The 21904-nt window shown below is 39.4% G+C and overlaps 1 protein-coding gene across 1 annotated transcript in view; it reads left to right on the top strand.

Moving 5' to 3' along the window:
* LOC134349347 (EH domain-containing protein 4-like) overlaps positions 1-21904 on the top strand; it is an 80752-nt gene that overhangs the window by 41951 nt on the left and 16897 nt on the right. The window contains exons 3-4 of the mRNA XM_063053516.1: positions 3004-3101; positions 13695-14107. Coding sequence (XP_062909586.1) covers positions 3004-3101; positions 13695-14107 — 511 coding nt within the window. The remainder of the gene's footprint in view (positions 1-3003; positions 3102-13694; positions 14108-21904) is intronic.

Raw genomic sequence — 21904 nt, 5'->3', positions numbered from 1 at the left:
TGACTTCCACCCATATCCTGATTATGTCCAACTCCAAATTCATCTTCTTCATGTAGTCAGTCAGGAGTTGCATCTGGGCACACTTCCCAAAGACGTAATCTTTCACATCCAACCAGTTCCCCTCTACTACCATTCTCCTCTGTCTGGCGGAACTGGCCCTCACTCTCAATAATTTCTCCTTCCACTTCCATGATACAAAAGGTGTAGCTGGGCACAACCATGGGTCCCAGCTATGCCTGTCATTTTGTTGGCTACGTGGAACAGTCTATGTTCTTAGCCTACACTAATATCAGTCCCCAACTTTTCTTGTGCTACACGACAACTGCATTGGTGTTGCTTCCTACACCCATGCGGAGCTTTTTGACAATTAACTTTGCCTCCAATTTTCTCCCTACCTGGCCCATTTTTGACATTTCCCTCCCTTTTCTCAAACTATCTGTCTCTATCTCTGGAGACCGCCTATCTACTGATATCTTTTATACCTGTTTTTCATAGCTACCTGGACCCCCACATTGTTACTTGTAAAAATGCCATCCCCTTCTCACAATTCCTCTGTCTCCGCCACATCTGCTCTCAGGATGAGGCCTTTCATTCCAGATCTAAGGAGATGTCCTCCTTCAAAGAAAGTGGCTTCCCTTCCTTCACTATCAATGCTGCCCTTGCCTACATCTCTTCCATTTCATGCATGTCTGCCCTCACCCCTTCCTCCCACCACCCCACCAGGGATAGGGTTCCTCTTGTCTGCACCTACCACCTCACCAGCCTCCACATCCAGCCCATAATTCTCTGTAACTCCTGCCATCTCCAACAGGATCCCACCACCAAGGACATCTTTCCCTCACCCCCATTGCCTGCTTTCCGCAAGGATCACTTCCTATGCAACTCCCTTGTCCATTCATCACTCCTCGTCTGACCTCCCCCCGGCAGTTATCATTGTAAGTGGAGTAAGTGCTACATGTGCCCCTACACTACCTCCCTCAGTACCATTCAAAGCCCCAAGCAGTCTTTCCAGGTGAGTCACATTTCACATATGGGTCACCCGGTATGGCCTCCTGTATATTGGTGAGACCTGACATAGACTGGGAGACCACTTCGCCAAGCACCTACGCTCTGTCCACCAGAAAATGTGGGATCTCCCAGTGGCCACCTATTTTAATTCCGCTTCCCATTCCGACATGTCAGTCTATGGTCTCCTTTATTGTCGCGATGAGGCCACACTCAGGTTGGAGGAGTAATACCTTATATTCCATATGGGTAGCCTCAAAGCTAATGGCATGAATATAGATTTCACAGACTCCTGGTAATGCCACCCTAAGCCCTTCACCATTCACCATTCCCCATTCCCATTTCCCCCTCTCACCTTATCATCTTACTTTGCCCATCACCTCCCTCTGGGTGCTCCTCTGCTTTCCTTTTTTTCCACGGTCTTCTGTCCTCTCCAATCAGATTCCCCCTTCTCCAGTCCTTTATCTCGTTCACCAATTGACTTTCCAGCTCTTTACTTCACCCCTCCCCCTCTCCCGGTTTCACCTATCACCTACTACCTTGTCTTTCTTCCTCTCCTTCACCTTACCTTCTCACCCTGACTTCTCATCTCTTTTCTCTAGTCCTGATGAAGGGCTTCACCCTGAAATATCAACTGTTTACTCTTTTCCATAGATGTTACCTGGCCTGCTGAGTTCCTCCAGCATTTTGTGTGTGTTGCTTGTATTTCCAACATCTGCAGATTTTCTGACGAAGGGTCTTGGCCTGAAACGTCGACTGCACCTCTTCCTAGAGATGCTGCCTGGCCTGCTGCGTTCACCAGCAACTTTGATGTGTGTTATCTGCAGATTTTCTCTTATTTGTGAGTCTTCCAAACAAGAAGGATCAGGACATTGCCCTGATTGCTCTAAGGCTAAAGAGGAAATTCAAAGAACCTTATCTGCATCTTTTCTCATCAAAGCCTCCTAATTTACCAAATACTGATCCACTCTCACCATGGTCACTCTGCTAGAGCCTACTTTCCCTTTTTTTATGGCTGATGTTTCTCACAGTTACCTAGTAAGAAATACTTTTCTGAAAAGCTCTATTCGTCATTTTGAAAGGCTCTTTTTTTAAGCTTCCTGCTGCTGCTCTGCCTCCTGCCTCTCAAGACCAAAGAGGCAAAATAAGTTTTCAAATGTAGTGACTGTTTTCTTCCCTATGTAATAGATGGAAAATGATTTGAGGAAAGTTGAATTTTAATGCCCCAACCTAAAGTCAGTTGGTTTCCACTTTTAGTTTCCTAGCACTTTTTCTCCATCCATTTCATCCTCCAATGTAGGAAAAGGGTTTTACTGGTGCTGTCAGACCATAATGAACATCATATTTTCATGGATGTGTCTGAGGAGCAGATCATGAACCTACGTTTGTATATAATACATGTGTCAACATTCCGTTCAAGGGTTGGTGGAAAGCAGAAGTATGAGAACTTGGTCTCAAACAGTAGTCTGATGATGTAATCAGTCCTAGTGCTCCTACAGTTGGCTGTAGACCGAACCCAACACAAACCAGTTTGTATGGCTTAGCGCAGAATTCATTGAATTATTGGAAAGCCCTGAATTGTTTTCAGTGCAGATTACTACATAACTGCTTTGGTTATTTTTATGAAACAAACATATTATGTGGTCTTGTAATGTCAATCCTTGTTTCTTTAAGTATATATCATTGATAGATTTAACTACAATGAGTTGTATGTTGGACCGGTTACTCTTAACACATTCTGTGGGAGCTCAGAACTCTTGGTGGAAATGTGCAGCACCTTCTCAGGTATTAGCATGTACTCTGATAATTGTATCTTCATATTTAAATTTCAAGTTTGTTTTGATTATGGTGAACTATTTAGCTAATCATCGATTGGACTGTGGTACATATTCATAATTCCTCTCGTGTATGTTCAGGATCTTTCTGATTTTGGGACTTATTCATAATTCCACTGGTGCATGTTCAAGATCTAACTAATGTGTTCTTAACCATTTGCAGGTTCATGTGTGCTCAGCTGCCAAATCAAGTGCTGGAAAGCATTACTATTATTGACACACCTGGAATCCTCTCTGGGGAGAAGCAACGCATGAGCAGAGGTAAGAGTACCAAAAGTGGAAGTGGGTGGCTGTCTAGTATCTTCCCCTTGAATTACCTATGGGAAAAGCCAAATATTTTGTTTTCTGTTTCCTCCTTGACAGCTTTATTTTATTGATAGCGACAGTGACTGTCATTCAGTTTTCAACTTACCCCAAGCAGGAAGATTTTTTTGCTTTTGGTTTACAAAATTTAATTTCTTCCTTCCTTTACTTTGTCTCCCTTATTTTAAAAATAACTGTCTCTGCTGTTACCTTTCCTGTGAACCCTGACTAGGCTAAAGTTTGCTTACTGAACTATTAATTATTGAGGAATAAAGAATGAAATCTGACAATATATAAAAAGAATTAAATAAGTGTGGGAAGGGTTTATACTTAAGCACTGGATTGAATTGCAGATCACTGCAGTGCCACTTTTACATCACTGCATTAACTAAAAGAGCATCATGTCTTCAAAGTGCGATGCTAATTTAGCTGTAGGCGCCATTTGCAGAATGTGCAAAAGAACTGCTATAAAGTTCAGAGAGAGACCAGTTGTGGTTGACTGGATAGGAAACTGGCAATATGTGGTAATGTAGAGTGTCTGGATGTGATGTGGGAGTACGTATAACTGTAGAAATGCAGGATAAACTGTTCAATTCAAACAGGGGAAAATTTCAGGCAGAAAAAAAATCACAACAGAAAACTAAATTTATTGTTTTGTACTCTATGGACATCTAAAAGGAAGTTGAGAATATTTGCATGAGATTAGAAAGCATTGTATAGTTAATAAACTGGATGTATTTAATAAACATTTTTCTGCTATTGATTCAGAGGTTCAGTTCAACCATTATTGCTTAACAAAATGGAGTATTCTCAGCTATGTAACAAAATGTACTAACTTTTGGTTTCAGGAATACAGCTACATTTGTAATGGCAAAGCTGAATAATTATCTATTGTTTATTGGTGCTTGCAAGTTGACAAATCTGAATCATTTCAATTCCAAGTTACAGATATAATTGTTGAATCGCATTCCACAAATGAGTATAATGGGTCAGCAGTTTACGCACAACGTAATTTTAAAACCAAAGCAAATAGTAGAGCTGATAGACTACTGTGTTGACAATAATTGATATTTTATCAAACTTTAGAAGACTGAATTTTATAAATAGAGGTAGCACAGTGATGCAGCTAGTAGACTCAATGCTGCATGATTCCAGTGACTCAGGTTCCACCCTGACCTCCAGTGCTGCCGGTGTGAAGTTTGTATATTTTCCTAACACAAATTTATTTACAGTAAATGGCTTCAGCTTGATACCAGCGCATACGGCCAAACCACCAACATCAGTTCCAGTTCCGGGGTGAACCGCCTGCATTGCACACTGGGAACTGAAGTTCTTTATTATGTACACACGTAACACATCTTCCCCTTTAAAGAAAAAACAAACACAATACTATGTCCTCATAAACTTGCAAGAAACAATAATGCTTTCCAACAAAGATATTTATATTAAGTTCAATTGCAATGAGCAAATACAGCCCCTTATTCACTTATCAACTCTCAGTCAGCATCTAAGGTGGTTTGATGATCCTTGGTCTGCTGTTTGTCTTCATAAACATTGCTTTCACTTGCTGTGTTAATATTTGTGTCTTTCTGATAACTCTGAACAACAAGTTTATTTATCACCTCTGCTGGCCCTTTTGCTGTACTAAGAGGTGATGTGTCACAGCTTTGGGTTGGAGCTCGTGATCGTAGATCCACCCTGTTCCTTCTCAGAGGTGTTCCTTGCTCCATATGGATCTGGTAAGAATGTGGAGCAACTTCCTCTTGCGCATATCCTTGCATGGACCATGTGCTGGAATATTGATCTTGGATTCGCACTTGATCTCCAGGCGTTAGAACCAGTAGGCTTTTTGAAGTCTTGTTATTAAATTAGATTAGATTAGATTCAACTTTGTTGTCATTGTGCCGAGTACAGATACAAAGCCAATGAAATGCAGTTAGCATCTAACCAGAAATGCAAAGAATAGTGTTATTTACAAAATAACTGCGAATAAAAAGTAAGTGCTACAGCACACAAATATAAAAGTACTGAGACAGTACAGTATGGGTGCAATACTGCTTAGTGCTGTGATGTGAGGTTCAGCAGTGTCACAGCCTCAGGGAAGAAGCTCTTCCTGTGCCTGCTGGTGTGGGAGCGGAGGCTCCTGTAGCGCCTACCGGATGGGAGGAGAGTAAAAAGTCCATGGTTAGGGTGAGATGCATCCTTGATAATGCTTTTCGCCTTGCCCAGGCAACGTTTATGGTAGATGTTCTCAATAGTGCGCAATTGGGTGCTGATAATCTGCTGGGCAGTTTTCACCACATGCTGGAGTGCTTTACGGTCCGATAGGGGACAATTGCCATACCACGCTGAGATGCAGTTGGGGAGCATGCTCTCAATGGTACAGCGATAAAAGTCCGTCAGTATCCTGGGACAGAGGTGAGCTTTCTTGATGCTCCGCAGGAAATAAAGGCACTGTTACGCCTTTTTGATCAGGACGGAGGAGTTCAGGGACCAGGTGAGATCCTCGGAAATGTGGACACCAAGGAATTTGAAGCTTGATACATGCTCCACTACAGCTCTGTTGATGGGGACGTGAGTGTGGCTCCTAGCATGCCTGAAGTCCACAATGATCTCCTTGGTCTTCTGGGTGTTGAGGGCCAGGTTGTTGTCAGCATTCCATGCGGCCAGGTGCATGGTTCTGTTTCTGTTTCCCTTTCCCTTTCTCTTATAGCCAATTAGGTGTTGTCTGCTCTTTCAGGTGTCAACAGATTTTTGTGTACTGGAAGGTTAGTGTGTGTGTGTTTGGGCTGGTGAAAAACCATTCTACTGTGGCACTCTTCTGTAAATCATCAGACTTTTGTAGAAGTCCTTTCATGCATCTTGTGCCCTCTTCATGAGGCCCTTCACTACCTTGACCAAAACTCTATATTAGGCCTTAGATTTTGGGTAATGTGGTTTGAAGTTATATGTCAAAACCTTGAATCAGTGGCAAAGGACTCTAATTCACAGCTTGAAAATTGTGGATACTGCTTCACATGGAACTCCATTCCTCGCAAACACAGCTTTCAGGAAGGTGATGAATGTTGATTGCAGTGTTGCAACTTCTGAGTAGTTTAAAAAGTAAATCAATTACCATAATATGACTCTTTCCATTACAATCAAATGTATAGTCGCTTTGATTACTTTCATTGTTTCTTCTGTCCCTGCTGCTGTCCTAATCTCTGTTCTATTGGGAGATACTGGAATGGAGGTGACAATCATGTGGATGTAGGCCTGTATATCAGTGTAAATCTCTTGGTCACTTTTTCCTTTTTTGTTGACTGCTTGAGTGTGTAGATCATCTTCACGTCATATTTCTGCAGCCTTATCAACAAGTGCTGTATCCTCATGGGATAGTCATTCAGTGGTTTGGACATAATAGAGACCAATGGTTTATGGTCTGTCTCCACTTCTCAAGCTTATCCATAGATTTGCAAATAGAACCTTTTGCATGTATATGTGCTGGCAAGAGGCTCTTTCTTTACCTGTGCATAGTTGGCTTCCACACTTGTTAAAGCCCTTGATGTATAGGCCACAGGTTGCCATGTGTTATCATGCTGCTGCAGTACTACTGCTCCAAAGCCATGCTGGGACACATCAGCCAAGATCCTCATATGCCTTTCCAGATTGTAAAATTTCAGTATGGGCTCTTCAGTTAGGATTCATTTCAGCCTCTGGTGAGATCAAATTCATTCATTTCCCTGCTTAAGGAACGACCTAACTGGTGCTGATACAGTAGATAGTTGAGGGATGAACTTACCAGGTAAGTCACCATCTCTAGGAAACGTCTTATCTCCTCTTTGTTTTGGGGCCTCTCTATGTTCCCAATAGCTGACATCTTTCCTGGGTCAGACTTCACTCATTCTTCCAATATGACATCTCCTATGAAAGTGTCTTAACACAAAGCTCACATTTCTCTTTATTTAATTTCAAATTGACATTTCATGTCATGTCTAGTATCTGTCTCAGTAGTGCATTGGGTTCTTCCTTGGTGGACCCCCAGACAATGATATCAATGGTTTCAACATCAGGTGTGCTCTCAAAGATTACGTGGATGGTTTCATGTAGATTTCTGGTGTTGACAGGATCCCTTATAGTAACCAAAGAAAGCGATATCTTCCCTCTGGTGTGTTAAAAGTACACAGTCTTGAACTTGCCTCACCAAGCTTCATCTGCCAAAACACAGATGACGTGTCAAGTTTGCAAACTGGGACATGATCTCCTCCCGTATTGGCAATTTAAAATGCTCTCTCTTGATGGCTTCATTGAGATCTCTTGGGTCTAGACATATCCGCTTTACTCCACTTTTCTTTTGCACAATGACCAGTGAGCTCAGCCAATCTGTTGGTTCTCAATATTCTGTATGACATTTATCTATTTCATGCATGCTAGTTCTTGTTTGAGTTGTTTTTAAGTGCAATTGCAACTTCCCTGCATGCATAGACAACAGGAGATACTGTCTCATCTACATGAATTTTGTGTACACCAGGTAAGCATCTGAGCCCCTCAAAGACATCTGTGTACTCTTCCATGAATGAAGTGTGGTCATCTTTGGTCTGTGAAACCACTACAAAAACTCTTTTCACCAGGTTGGGACTTCTACATGCACTCAGACCTAATATTGGCTGAAATCACTTTTCAACAATCAGTAGCTGTGCCTTTAGGTGCTGCCTCTTGTGCTTGAAGATTACTAAACAGCCCCCTTTTACTGGAATGTTCTCTCCAGTATAGCCTGTCGTTTTTAACTTAACTGTGTAATTCATGCTCTTTACTTTGAGAGTCTTGTAATCATCCATAGATAACAAATTAACCTGGGCTCCAGTATCAAGCTTGAATGGAATTACTGTCTCATTCAGTCACTGGAACGACCCATCCTGTTTTACCAGCACCAGCAGTCTGTGGAAAATGTACAAAGACTTCTTCCACTTCCTTAGCAACTGTATGCATCTTTCTCTTGGTAGCCCCAGCTTTGCAGTACTTAGTGAAATGATTCCGCTTCCCACAATGACTGCAGGACGTTCCATAAGCAGGATACATCTTTGGGATGTGCCTACCTCCACATTTGCTGTTTGAGCCTAACTCTTTGCTTTGCTATTGATTTGGGAAACGCCTTGTGCTCATCCGCTCTGTTTTCACAGCATGCCCTGTTGTTTCAGCCCTGTGCAGTTCCTTAGCTTGTGGTCTCCACTGCCCTACACATATCCACAGCCTTTTCCAGCATCAAATCTTTTTGTGAAGCAATCTTTCTCTGAGAACATTATCTGGGAATCCACAAACTATTTTGACTCTAACTAGTAAGTTTCTCAAATCTCCAAACTTATGGACTTGCTCAGTGTGTGAAGCTCAGCTAAGTGTTGGTCAAAGCTAACACCTTGTTTCTGGTCAGAGGAAAACTTGTATCTTTCAAACGTGATGTTTTACTCTAGGGCAAAATACTCCTCAAATTTTGTCATTAGAGTGTCCAATGTCAAGGTTGTCTCATCAATTAGAAAGCTGTTATAGATGTCCAAATCATCTTTGCTAATTACAATGTAGACAGATGGACACTTTCAACTTTTCATCCATTAAATATATATTGAATTGATGTTTGAAGCATTTCCAGTTATCGTTAAATTGCTGGTAAACTGCATAGGTGCAGGAAGACTTAGGTTATCCATTTTAGGGTCTCACCTGAATGCCTCTTGGTGAATTTACTGAACAACACCAGCTTTGGGACACAACACGCTCTCTGGCTGGCAGCTTCTCTCTGTCAGAACTGAGTCTCTTTCGTAACTGCTTGCGGTATATTTACTTTTCTTATTTGATTCTCACGCTGACTCCTGAAACCATGTTATATACGTTCTTGATAAAAGACAAACTTTGGGTGGGTAAAATTAATACATATTTACAGTAAATACTGATTTTTTTCATCTCTTCTGGTATTATTCCAGTCAATGTCATTGATTAAATCAGTAAGTTATTTGAAATATTACAGGAAACTGTAGATCTAGATTGGAAAGACCTCCACCTAATCAGAAATCTGTACTGGGAACAAACTGCCGCTGTAAGAATAGATGAAGAAGTGAAATCAAGAGAGGCGGTAGACAAGGGTGTGTTTTCTCCCAGATTTGTTTAATGTGTACAGTGAAATAATACAAAGAATAAGAGATATGTTAGGAATCAAAGTTGGTGGTGAAAACATCAATAATTTTAGATATGCGGATGACACTGTGCTAATTGCAAGTACGGAGGAGGAACTACAAAACTTGATTGATATAGTTGTTGAAGAAAGTGCAAAAATGGGTCTATCTATCAATTACAAAAAGACAGAATGTATGATGATATCCAAAAAGAAGGAGAATCCTATCTGTAGGTTGTAAATAAACAGGGAAGACATAAAACAAGTACAGAACTTTTGCTACTTAGGAAGCTGGGTGACATCAGATGGCAGATGACATGGACGTCAAAAGAAGAATAGGGATGGCAAGAGACACCTTTACGAGAATGAAGAATATACTGACCAACACTAAACTAGGCATGACAACCCGCCTCAGAGTACTAAAATGTTAAGTTTATCCAGTTATGTTATATGGCTCAGAATGGTGGATCATATCTAGTAACATGAGGAAAGGAATTGAAGCAGCAGAGATGTGGTTTTTGAGGAGGATGCAAAGAATATCATGGACGAAATGAATATCTAACAAGAATGTCATGAACAGAGCAAGCACAAAAAGAGAAATAATATATGAGATCATGAAAAGGCAACGTAACTTCATTGGACATGTGATTAGGAAAGAGGAGTTAGAATGCACGGTAATTATGGGAAAGATTGAAGAGAAGAAAGCAAGAGGAAGACAAAGACAAATGATGATGGAGACAGCAGCCAGAGAACTGGAAATGAATACCAATGAATTGATCCACTTGACCTGAAACAGGAGTGTGTGGACCATGACAGTCAAAGCTCAAATTGGGCATGGCACCTGATGATGTTGATGATTTACAGTAAATGGCTTCAGCTCGATGCCAGACCACCATCACTTCCGGTTCTGGGGTGAACTGCCTGCATTTCACACTGGGAGCTGAAATTCTTTCATCTGTTTATTGCTTGCCATGGATGCTGACTGTCTTGCTGAGTTCCTTCAGCACTTTGTTTTTGTTTATACTTGTAATTTTAAATGTTCCTACTTTTTTTAACATGAAAGCAGATAAAACCTGTCCAATAGATTAGGCAATGCCAGCCACTGATCAATTGCCCCAGTATTTCAGATTGAAAATTGCAGAAGTTGAGGCTACATTTTGTTCAACTCACGTGAATCTAGCAAATGAGGAAGTGGATATAAAATCTAAAATTATCTAGCTGTTTGTGATATGAGCAATTAGTTTGTGCACATTACTTAGGGCTATCTACAATCTGGAAGTACTTTCAGATAAACTTATTAATTCAGCAATCATGCTGCTTGCTCAGTGTCGCACTGACCACAATTTGGGAACTATCAAATAGGCACAGTATTGAAACTTGCGTTTTCAATTACTGATTCCTTGGTCAGCATTTGAGCTTCCTGTGCCCAATGTGTTTGGACAGAACAGATATTCCAAAGTCATGTAATTTTAATTTCTTTCTATCCTGGGTAAAAAAAAAATTCCAATTAGATACACAAGGCAGACATTTATGTGTGTACCTGTTTGTTGCTGGTGGGGAAGCAATACCTAAGTGTAGAGTCATAGAAAAGTACAGCACGTGTACTTGACATGAAAAGCAAGAATACACTGGTATCTGAGGAGATGTAATCTTTTTATCTTGCCCTTAAAGCCCCCACCTTCTCTAATATAAATTTTGTGTATTTGTTGCTTATACAACTTTGGTGTTAATAGCAGGCTGTAGAAAGTCGTAAACTCTTCCAGCTGCATCGTGGGGACACCTTCACAAGGCGATGTCTCAGAAAGGCAGCATTCATCATTAAGGACCCCCATCACCAAGGACATGCCCTGTTCTCATTGCTGCCATCAAGGAGGTGGCACAGGAGCCTGAAGATACACACTCAACGTATCAGGAACAACTTCTTCCCCTCCGCCTATGGAATCTGAATAGACAATGAACCCATGAACACTAACTTATTATTTTTTTCCCTCTCTTTTTGCACTACTTATTTAATTTTCTTTTTTTATAAATATATACTTACTGTAATTTATGGTTTTTATTATTATGTATTACAATATACTGCTGCTGCAAACAACAAATTTCACGATATATATCAGTGATATTAAACCTGATTCTGGTTCTGAAGTCAGTACCAGTATTCTTGTAATGGTTAATGCATATTATTACACTAAAGAACGACAATAGCTGCAAGTGCATTGTATGTTTATATGAAGGTTTATTCTATTGATATCATATATCTACTTCTAAAACATTTTCATTATATTGATTCCATTGCTGTACTTCCAGTAAAATTGAGAAATTAGACTAATTTTTCAGTTTTACCAAATTAAGCCAGCTGCATAGTTTCTTTTGAAGAAAGTAGAAACTTGGAGTATATTCCATTATGTTTTGTTTCTTAGTTGTTTTGTTTATTTTTGTAGGTTGTTGAAATGTGAGGTTTTGAATTAATAATTCAGTTGTTTTATTATGGAACTGAATAAATCTTGGGTTTTTTTTCATAGTTCTGTTTGATTTCATGTTCTCTTAACCGAAGAAAAACACCCAGTGGTTAGGATTTCCGCATAGTGTTGTTTAGTTTTGTTCTGATTGATTACGGTTTAATTAGAGTCAGATTTATTATCACTGACTTAAATGATGTGAAATTTGTTATTTTTGCAGCAGCAGTACCGTCCATAAATGTGTGCCTGTTTGACTGTTGGGAATTTATTTCAGGACACCTGAAAAGGAACTGTAAACAACAGGAATTCTGCAGATGCTGGAAATTCAAGCAACATACATCAAAGTTGCTTGAAAAGGAACTGTGTCTGGTTTTCCTTCCATTGTTATGTTTGACAGTCTCTTTGTATGATGATTTTGGTCAGTAATCAGATTATTTCTTCAGAGACTTTGTTACTTTGCCAGTTTTTCAGATGGAATTATAGATGTGCATATTTCTACTTGGCTAATTGATTTACATAAGTAAGCAAAATTTTATTCAATAGGGGAGTTGAGGAATTTCATTCAGTTTTCACATCAAAATTAATAATTTATCCCAAACTGGATTTTGTTCACGGTATGCTTGTAATAAAAATGCTCTAATAGTAGGGTGAGTAAAGGTCTTCAGGCTCTAAACTCATCCTTTTTAAATTTGCCATAAATTGATATCCCGAACAACATGAAATGTTGCATCAAACGAATAGTATAATATTGTATTTTTAAAGAAAAGTTGTTTCCCTTGGTATTTTTCCTTTATTCGTCAGAGCTGGACCACTTTATAAAGAAGTAGAAATATTTTCAGTTTATAGTAGTTAGTTTTGTTTCCATAAATGATACTTACGTATTCTGAAACAAAACTGAAATACTGCTGCTGAAAACTTTAAGTTTAAGAAGGAAGTAATAGAAATTCATAGGCTAGTCAGCATCCACAAGCTGAGTTATTGATCCCAGCTGGGTTTATTCAACTGGTACTCTGGTGATCTGTTGGGCAGATATGCTCTAACTGTTCTTTTTTGCTTTGATCAATGTGTAGTGCCGCTTGGGCTTAGGCACCTTTTTGGTTTAAGGTGGTCTTGACAGGCCCAAACCTTTTTGTTTCAGTTTTGGCATAATTTGTATAGAAATGGTAAATTAGAAATTACTTGCATAAACTGGATTCTTTTTTTCCCCCATTTATTCACCCTTTTAATTCCACGGGTACTATTTTTGTGTGTGATTGCCAATTGCATTTTTTATGTTGCCTCCTCCCAAAAATAAGTCAGGGCTATAGATTCTAAGCTGCAGTCAATTTCATTTTCCGAAAGTCTGGGAGTAGTTTCAATATGGCCATATCTACTATGTTCTGAAAAGTGCACCCCTTTATTATTTTACAAACCTTTTAGTTAAAACTTTTATTAATCACCCTTGAGATGTGAAGCTTTCCACCAAAGCTTCTCTTCAATGTTCAAACATAATCCTGCTTGAGAAATTAGTAGTGAGCTGTCTTTTTACCTATGCTCTTAAGTAGGAAATTCCATAAGGGTTTTTAAATGCGTGGGTTTTCAGATGTTTTTATTGTGAAGCAGCATCAGCTTAACCACAACCGACAATGTATTAACGTGCAATGCTTCTTTTTTCTTTTCTTTCTTATAACAACATAATGAAAGTGAAATGAATGTATGTATAGTAAACAAGCAAAAAGCAAAGGAAACCCTACCACCCCGTCTCCTTTCCCCTTCCCAGCCCTACCCTCCCCTCACCCCTCCCGTATGTGCTGTTTAGGTCCTACCGCCCCCCCAACACTTAGTTCAACTGTTAGTCTCTTCTAAATATAACAGTAATGGTTGCCAGATATTTTAATGCTGTGGGTTTTCTACATAGGTTGTGCCGATTTTGATGAAAAAAAATGACTAATCACAGTACACTTGCTATTTTAGGATATGACTTTTCAGAAGTCTTGAGATGGTTTGCTGAACGAGTTGATCGCATAATCCTGCTGTTTGATGCCCACAAGTTGGATATATCTGATGAGTTTTCAGAGGCTATCAAGGCACTAAGAGGCCAAGATGACAAAATCAGAGTTGTTCTGAACAAGGCTGATCAAGTTGATACACAGCAACTGATGAGGGTATATGGTGCCTTGATGTGGTCCCTTGGCAAAGTGATTGACACCCCTGAGGTCGTCCGTGTCTACATAGGTTCTTTCTGGTCAAAACCCCTCCAGATTACAGAAAATCGGAAACTCTTTGAAATGGAAGCAGAGGATCTCTTCAAGGATATTAAGAGTTTACCCCGGAATGCTGCACTACGTAAACTTAATGACCTCATCAAAAGAGCCAGGCTTGCAAAGGTATGAGTTTAAACAAATATTGAACCTGGTTCGTTGCACAACAGTAAGTGATGAGTTAAAGCTGGCATGTTAACTATTCTCAATGAAAGTAAAATACTGCAGAGTGATAGAAAACGCTGGGGAGAGCTATTCTACAGACTAATCAAACACTATAATCATGGATCTGATATCTTCCAGCCAACATTCCAAACTTCCCCATCTCTTTCTGGGCTTATTCTGTCTCATAACAGAGAGTAGGTAGCGGCATGATATACAATCAGGAGTCTAGCCAGAGACAATAATGAAGCATTTACAACCATAATTTAGCCAATTGTGTCAATCGGATAATCCCTCTTTAACTCTTCCTCAAGTCCCCATCATCACATCTAGCAATAAGATATTAAAAATTGAACACTGTAAGTGCCATGACACCCAACAATACCTCATATCTATGTGTATCAATAGTCAAACTATTTGTTGCAATTGTAGCAGTTGAATTTCATTGATGCATTGGAAATCTGCATGCAGTGGCTGGTTAATTCGCACTTAAGCTGTCAACAAAGTAATGGAGAATGGCATAAAGGAGTCCTGAAAAACTGAAGCCATTTTTAAAATTTACTTTTAAGGGGATGTAAGCTTTTATTTCAATAGGTGAGGAGTATAAAATAGTGGAAGACTTAAGGCAACTTTTACAGGTACTGGTGAGATCACACCTAGAGTACTCTGTATGTTTTTACTCACCATACTTAAGCACTCCAGAGTTGCACTGGAAGAGTGCAGGTGAGTTTCACTATTTTGATTCCTGGGATGAGAGAGTTAATGTATAAAGAGAAGTTGAACAGATTGAGTCCAAATTCATTGGAGTTTAGAAGAATGAATTGAGCCTGAAGGGTATTTGTCAATGCGGATGATGATGTCATTCAAGAATGGATGTAGAATAAGGTATATTATTCTTTTAGTATAACGTCTTAAAACAAAAGTAAAGAGGAATTACTTTTCTGAGGGTTGTTCTTCCAATGAGCTGTGGAGGCATATTCATTGTGGAGATTGACGAAGATTTGAATTCCAAGTGAGTTGATGGTTGTGATTGTCAAGATTGCATTATCCACAATCATTTTGAAAGGTGGAGCTGACTCGAGGACCTGATCGGCCTGCTCCTGCTCCTACTCCTGATGCATGATTTTGTCAGTTCATTATAAACATAAAATAATCTGCAAATGCTGGGGTCAAAACAACACTCACAACACGCTGGAGGTTCCTCCAGCATGTTGTGAGTGTTGCTTGTCAGTTAACTAGATAGATTTTACATACGTTCTGTAGGTTGGATTGAAGCATGTAATCAGCATTTCTTCTTAATAAATGGTGAGTGTTTTTAATAAACCAAGAAGTAGGTGAAGTAAAGCCTCAAAATCAGTCCTTCTGAAGAGTCTCGGTCTGAAACGTTGACTGTATTCTTTTTCATAGATGCTTCCTGGCCTTCCGAGTTCCTCCAGCATTTTGTATGTTCCCCAAAATTTATGCAGTGTTAACTCCATAAGTGAAGTTCTCTATTTTAGGAAAGTCCTAATCAAGAAATTCAGACAAATTATTGGCCAATCTTTTGGAGAAAGTACTGTGAGAATGTTGAACCAGTTTCAGGATTATATGTATTCTATCTATTCAGGTACCTTAAACATCTGAAGATTTGATATAAGCATTATAATGTGAAAACAATGGTGGGAATTGTTTAAATGAAATCAATGAGGCTAACTAGATATCAGACTTTTGCTCTGGTGAGAGGAATGATGCCTCTTGTTCTACTTTTTAAACATCCAAGGCTGCTTTCCTACATGACAAACATTGCTTCACAAAGATAAAACAAAATCATTGATCTTCAGTTACTTAATCCTTCCAGTGAATTTAGAGGATTTTACGGAGGCAGCATCATTCATCTACCTACAATGAACTTCATATTAACAAAATATTAAAAAATCTTAGAAAAGCTTGTAGTGTGTAGTGCAATGCAATTCTGATTTCATAGAGCTTTCTCTGGTTTAGCTTCTAAGGAAAGAATATTAAATGTGTAACTGGCTGCCATGACATTTATTACATCAGTTTTTTTTTGTTTTTAATTTTAATTTTCCTTCTGTTAAGCTGCACAGGTTTGAACATTGTATTAATACAATACTAGATTAATTTCAATAATGAAGATGACTTTGCCATGAATCAGGTTGTGAGCGATGGGCCATCCTAAATCAGTCAGACAGGATGCATTGGGCTGTAGGAATAATTTAGGTATTATAATTTAATCATCGCTATTGCTTCATTGTACAAAATAGGTCCAGAGTACAGTATATCTCCATATAGTGTGTTTTCTGTTCCAAATGTACCCATATATATTATGAGTACTGTATTTGACAAAAGAGAGCTAGGTGACTATCTGAAGGAAAAGAATATGCACACAATGGGGTAATTGCCAGTGAGTAGGAATACCCGAATTACTGTGGCATGGAGTTAGTAGCAAATGGCTTCCTTCCACTGGTGACACACAATTCTTTAGTGCTGCAGTCTTGGTGTACCATAGCTGGCAGCAGTTATTTAGTAGCAATCCTATAGAAACTCCACACACGTAATGGTGACCTTGTTATAACCCAGGCTGAAGGGTGTGTTATATTTATGTCACTTGTATCCTGAGGATATACTTCGTGGTCATGCTGGAGACTTTTGGAAGTCTCAACTGCAAGGTCGTGTACTGCATTATATTTTAATGTCACATTTCTATTTACAATAGAATACTGATGCATTCTTCTTAGTTTCCCCAAATGATTTCTTGTTTATGTCTGATATTTTATTTTTGTAAACAACCAAGCACAACTGGTTACAGAGCAGTAATTTGGATTTTGCTTTGGAAATTATAGCAATTAACAAATTATTTGCAGATGCACTTTGAAATTGCTTGTACTTTATATCCTTTTAATTTATATAGAAAACAAGTTCAAAACTGTTGAATATCAGTGGCATTGAGACAGTTGTTTGTACTCAATCTCTACAAAATGCCTTTGTAAATTGCTTAAGTATCTCATGAGTATTCCTATTTCTACTCTTTCTGAATTGTAACTGTTGCTAGTGGAACACTTTAATTCACTACTTTCAGCATGTCGGACATCTTGTTATTTGGTAAGTTATTTGTGAAGGTCATATTGTCGTGATCTATTATTATGCATAATAAAGTTGGTGCAAACACTTTAAAATAAGTGGCAAATTAATTTCATGCACAATTTGCCCTTACAGATGAAATTATGTCTAATGTCTAAATATTAGTGTAATCCAAATTTGCAGACAATAGAAGGCTCATTCAGAGAAAAGCAGTGAGGACAAAATAGGGAAGTAGTGTGAAACTTTATTTACAGAGGCCCAGAATGAATTGTTTTTGGCCACTTGCATAAACATGGAAGTCATGAACTTTATGCGATGTCTTTGCCATCGTTATTCATGGTGAGTGGCAGATCATCAATTTGCTACCCCCTCCCTCCTGGGCACTCTCCCCTGTAACCGTAAGAGGTGTAACACCTATCCCTATGCGTCCTCCCTTCCCACCAAAAGAGTCCTAAACAGTCCTTCCAGGTGAGGCAGAAATTTAATTGCATATACTCCAGCTTTATTTATTGCATCTGTTATACTTTATAACTCCAAAACACAATAACTAACTGAGAAGAAAACAAGAGAACTGGGAATGCAAGTTTTTACTTTAAGTGGTAATGTATGTATGTATGACACGGTAGCATGATGGCATATGCTATTTGCATACTTCTTACATATAAAGATAATAAATTATTTAAACAACAAGAATGCTTTAACAAACAATAAATTTACAATATTATTGAAATATTAAATACATAATAGTATCCAGTGCTTCTGATGTGGCCTCATCAGGAAGCAGATTGGGTGACCACTTTGCTGAAGGCCATCTGGATTTCCTGAATTCCAACCAGTATTAATTCTCTTTCTTATTCCCACACTGATATGTCTGCCTTTAGCCTCCCGTACCACTAAGGTGAGGCTAAGCGCAAGCACCTCATGCTGGTAGTCTACAAGTTGGTAGCATGAAAATTGAATTGTCCAACTTCCAGTAAACTGTTTGCCCTCTGACCTTTCAGAATCAGAATCAGGTTTATTATCACCGGAATGTGACGTGAAATTTGTTAACTTAGCAGCAGCAGTTCAATGCAATATGTAATCTAGCAGAGAGAAAAAGATAATAAATAAAATAAAACATAATAAATAGACAAGTAAATCAATTATGTATATTGAATAGATTATTTAAAATGTGCAAAAACAGAAATACAAAAATTGAGGTAGTGTCCAAAGCTTCAAAGTCCACTTAGGAATCGGATGGTAGAGGGGAAGAAGCTGTTCCTGAATCACTGAGTGTGTGCCTTCAGGCTTCTGTATCCCTTACCTGATGGCAACAGTGAGAAAAGGGCATGCCCTGGGTGCTGGAGATCTTTAAAAATGGATGCTGCCTTTCTGAGACGCCGCTTCCTAAAGATGTCCGGGGTACTTTGTAAGCTAGTGCCCAAGATGCAGCTGACTAGATTTACAACCTCCTGCAGCTTCTTTCAGTCCTGTGCAGTAGCCCCTCCCCAGATCAATGCAGACTCCATCTCCCTGATCTTTTCTTTCCTCCTTTCCTCCCACTCAATTCCTTCCCCCTTTACTACCATCAGCCCTCTCTGCCTCCCTACCTTGATTCCATGCTCCGCCTTCCTGTCCTATTAGATTCTAGTACCTTGTCTCTGCCAGCTTCTGGTACTATTCCCACTTTCCTCCTCCATCTGCCTATTACCCAACCTCACCTGGATCCACCTGTCACCCACCAGCTCTTACTCCACCCCATGCCTCCTCCTTTTTATACTGGCTATTTCCCCTCCATCTTTCAGTCCAGATGGAGGGTCTTGACCTGAACCATCAACTGTCTGTTCCCCTCCATAAATTTTGCCTGAGTTGCTGAGTGCCTCCAACTTGTTGTGTGTTGCTCCAGTCCCCAGTATCTCCAAGTTGCATTCCTACACAGTTTTACTAAGACGTGTCGACATTGAACCTGTGATTCAATGTAGTCCTAATTTAGACCCAGAGTCATCCTTCATCTCTGTGGTGAGGAGTCGCAGTAAGACAGATAGGAGGTTTCAAGTGATTTACATATTTTGAGTTAATTTAATAACCTCGAATGTATTTGTTAACAATTTTTTCTAGTATTTTAAACATCTCAATTGCATTTCTGAAGTTTAATTTTCATTTTAGATTTTATTTTCGATAATACGATGAAGTACTGTTTTTGGAATATTTTCCTATGTTTGTAAGTCATTTATAGACATTGCCAGTTGTCAGTTGGTAAGCCTGGAAGAGAGCTTAAGTAGTTTCAGGACAGGACCTGCCATTTATATTACGTAAATATAATCCAAAGTGCTGTGTTTTAAACAGATTTTATTGCAACTTCCAAGGAATTATTTGAACACTGTCAACAAGTATAGTTAACTCATTAATATACGAATAAAAACTCATCTCAAATAAAGGCATCAGTCCTCCTCCTCAGTTTCACTCAGTGTTATAACATTTCAGTCTGACTCGAGCACAGTTGTAGAAAATATCAACTTTGCATTTATCCTGTCAAGCTCCATTAAAAAATTGTAAATTTAAAGAAATTATCTCTAATTCTTCAAAATTCGAACGAGGTCAGCTTCATTCTGTTTAATTTTGTTGTTATGCACTATCCAGGAATCAATCTGGTAAAGCTTCTCTGGACTCTTATTGAAAGTTTGAGCATACTTGGGTATGTATTTCAGATGTGAATCACCAGATTCCAGAGTCATAGCTTTACACAGCATGGAAACAGGCCCTTTGGCCAAACTTATCCATGCTGACCAATTTGCATACCACAGTGAGTCCTGTCTATCTGTGTTTAGCCCTCATCCTTCTAATCCTTTCCTATCCATATACTTGCCTAAATGTCTTTTAAATATCGTACTTGTACCTACCCCTACCACTTCCTCTGGCAGTTCCATGCACCAACTATGCCCTTTGTGGAAAAAGTTGCCCTTGGGTCCCCTCTAAGTATGCCTCTTCTTATGTTAAAACTGTGTCCTTTAGTTTGAGCCTCCTCTATTCTGGGAAAAAGATTGTGACCATTCACCCTATCTGTGTGCCTTATGGTTTTATAACCTTCTCTAAGGTTGAATCTCAGCCCCATGTCTCTTCTCTCCTTTGCCCGTTTAGGGCAACAGTGAAGGTTCTCCGTCTATGGCGGTGTTCAGGGCTTCCTTCATCATGTCACTAGATTCCCCTTGATTTTCAAATACTGTCAGTCATGCAAGTCCTGGGTGGAGACTCAGAAATGTGATCTTCATTGCTGTTTCCGTAACAGTTTTGTTTTATCAGTCAGGGTTGTTAGCCCTGAGCTGAGCCCCCAAACCTGGAGGACTGGTGGACCACTCTTGGTCTGGCTTCTAGCCTTTGACCTGTTTGAAGTGGGTGACCTTACCAAGAGCCAAAGCATAAAGCCCTGACTCCAGCCAACAAAGCTCTCCAGGTCATTGAGGCACGCAAGCCTCCAAACCACGACGAAGTTGTAGCCGCCTTATGCTCCGGGGGGAAAAAAATTCTCAGCTTATCCAGTAGCTCCTTATATTTCATACCATCAAGTCCAGTGTTATTCTTATGAATCTTTTCTACAATTTGTTTGGCTTAATGATTTCCTTATGGCAGTGAGAATGGTGTTTCATTAACAACTTGTGCAGTTGTAGCATGGTATCTCTTCTCTTGTACTCTGTGTTGTGAACGATGAAGGCAGGTGTTCCAGATACGTTCATCACCATCCTGCCTGTGTGGCCACTGACATGGAGCTATGTGCTCTCAGTTCTCTTTAATTGGAGAAAAGTCCATAACTTACAGAACAGTGAAAGAAACTGGGCTGAAAGGGAGGGAGGAGTTTCTCTGATGTAAGGCTTGCAGGCTTCGGCAAAGCAAAATGGAGATGCTGTGCCATGATTGGTGGGAGGTGTGACAGATTTATATGGTATTTCCATTGTAAATAGGACAATTTAGAATGCAAATTTTGAATCAAGTGATGAGGGCATGAACTAAGATCCTAAACTGGAAGTATACATAGATTTATTTTACTGGGGGGATTAAGTATTAAATACACCAGTGTGTGGGCATGTCTGAAGTGCATTGCAAGTTAATGGTTTACAAACCCGAAGCTTCCTAGTCAAACCTGAATTTGGGCAAGGCTACCCTCTGTTTCTGTTTTATTTGTTTCACATATTGATTCTTTTGCCAAGTTCAGCAGGAAGGATGTAGGTATAGGAGTAGTGATGATTCTAAGCAGTTAGAGCACAGTTTCAGTATACATGCATGACATTGACATTCTCTTTCACACTGATGAGCATCTATGATTAATTTGAACTAGCCTTGGGCTATGGTTAGTAGCAGCAAAATCATATTCTATATGTCTTTCATAGCTATTCTATGCTGTATGCTTTAGCAACAGAGCTGACTGATACAATGACCCCTTCAATTTCATATCTGATTCCCATGCCTGGGAAAATGGCTTGTAGGAACTAGGTCATGCACTAAGCCGAGTGGAGCATATAACCAAATTGAAACGTCAACTGGAATTGCAGGAAAGAACCTGATCATTACGTGTACGATGCAGTCATGGTCCCACTCCCTGACCCTGTACTGCAGCAGTCATTCAGGCCCTTGTATCTAGAAAAATGATAGTGTCTGCAAAGATATGTATACACTGAGTATATTGTCAAAATGATCTTCCAGCACCCTTCA

This window comes from Mobula hypostoma, chromosome 1 (genome assembly GCF_963921235.1).
Source record: "Mobula hypostoma chromosome 1, sMobHyp1.1, whole genome shotgun sequence".
NCBI lineage: Eukaryota > Metazoa > Chordata > Chondrichthyes > Myliobatiformes > Myliobatidae > Mobula > Mobula hypostoma.
This window is presented reverse-complemented; position numbering and strand designations above follow the sequence as displayed.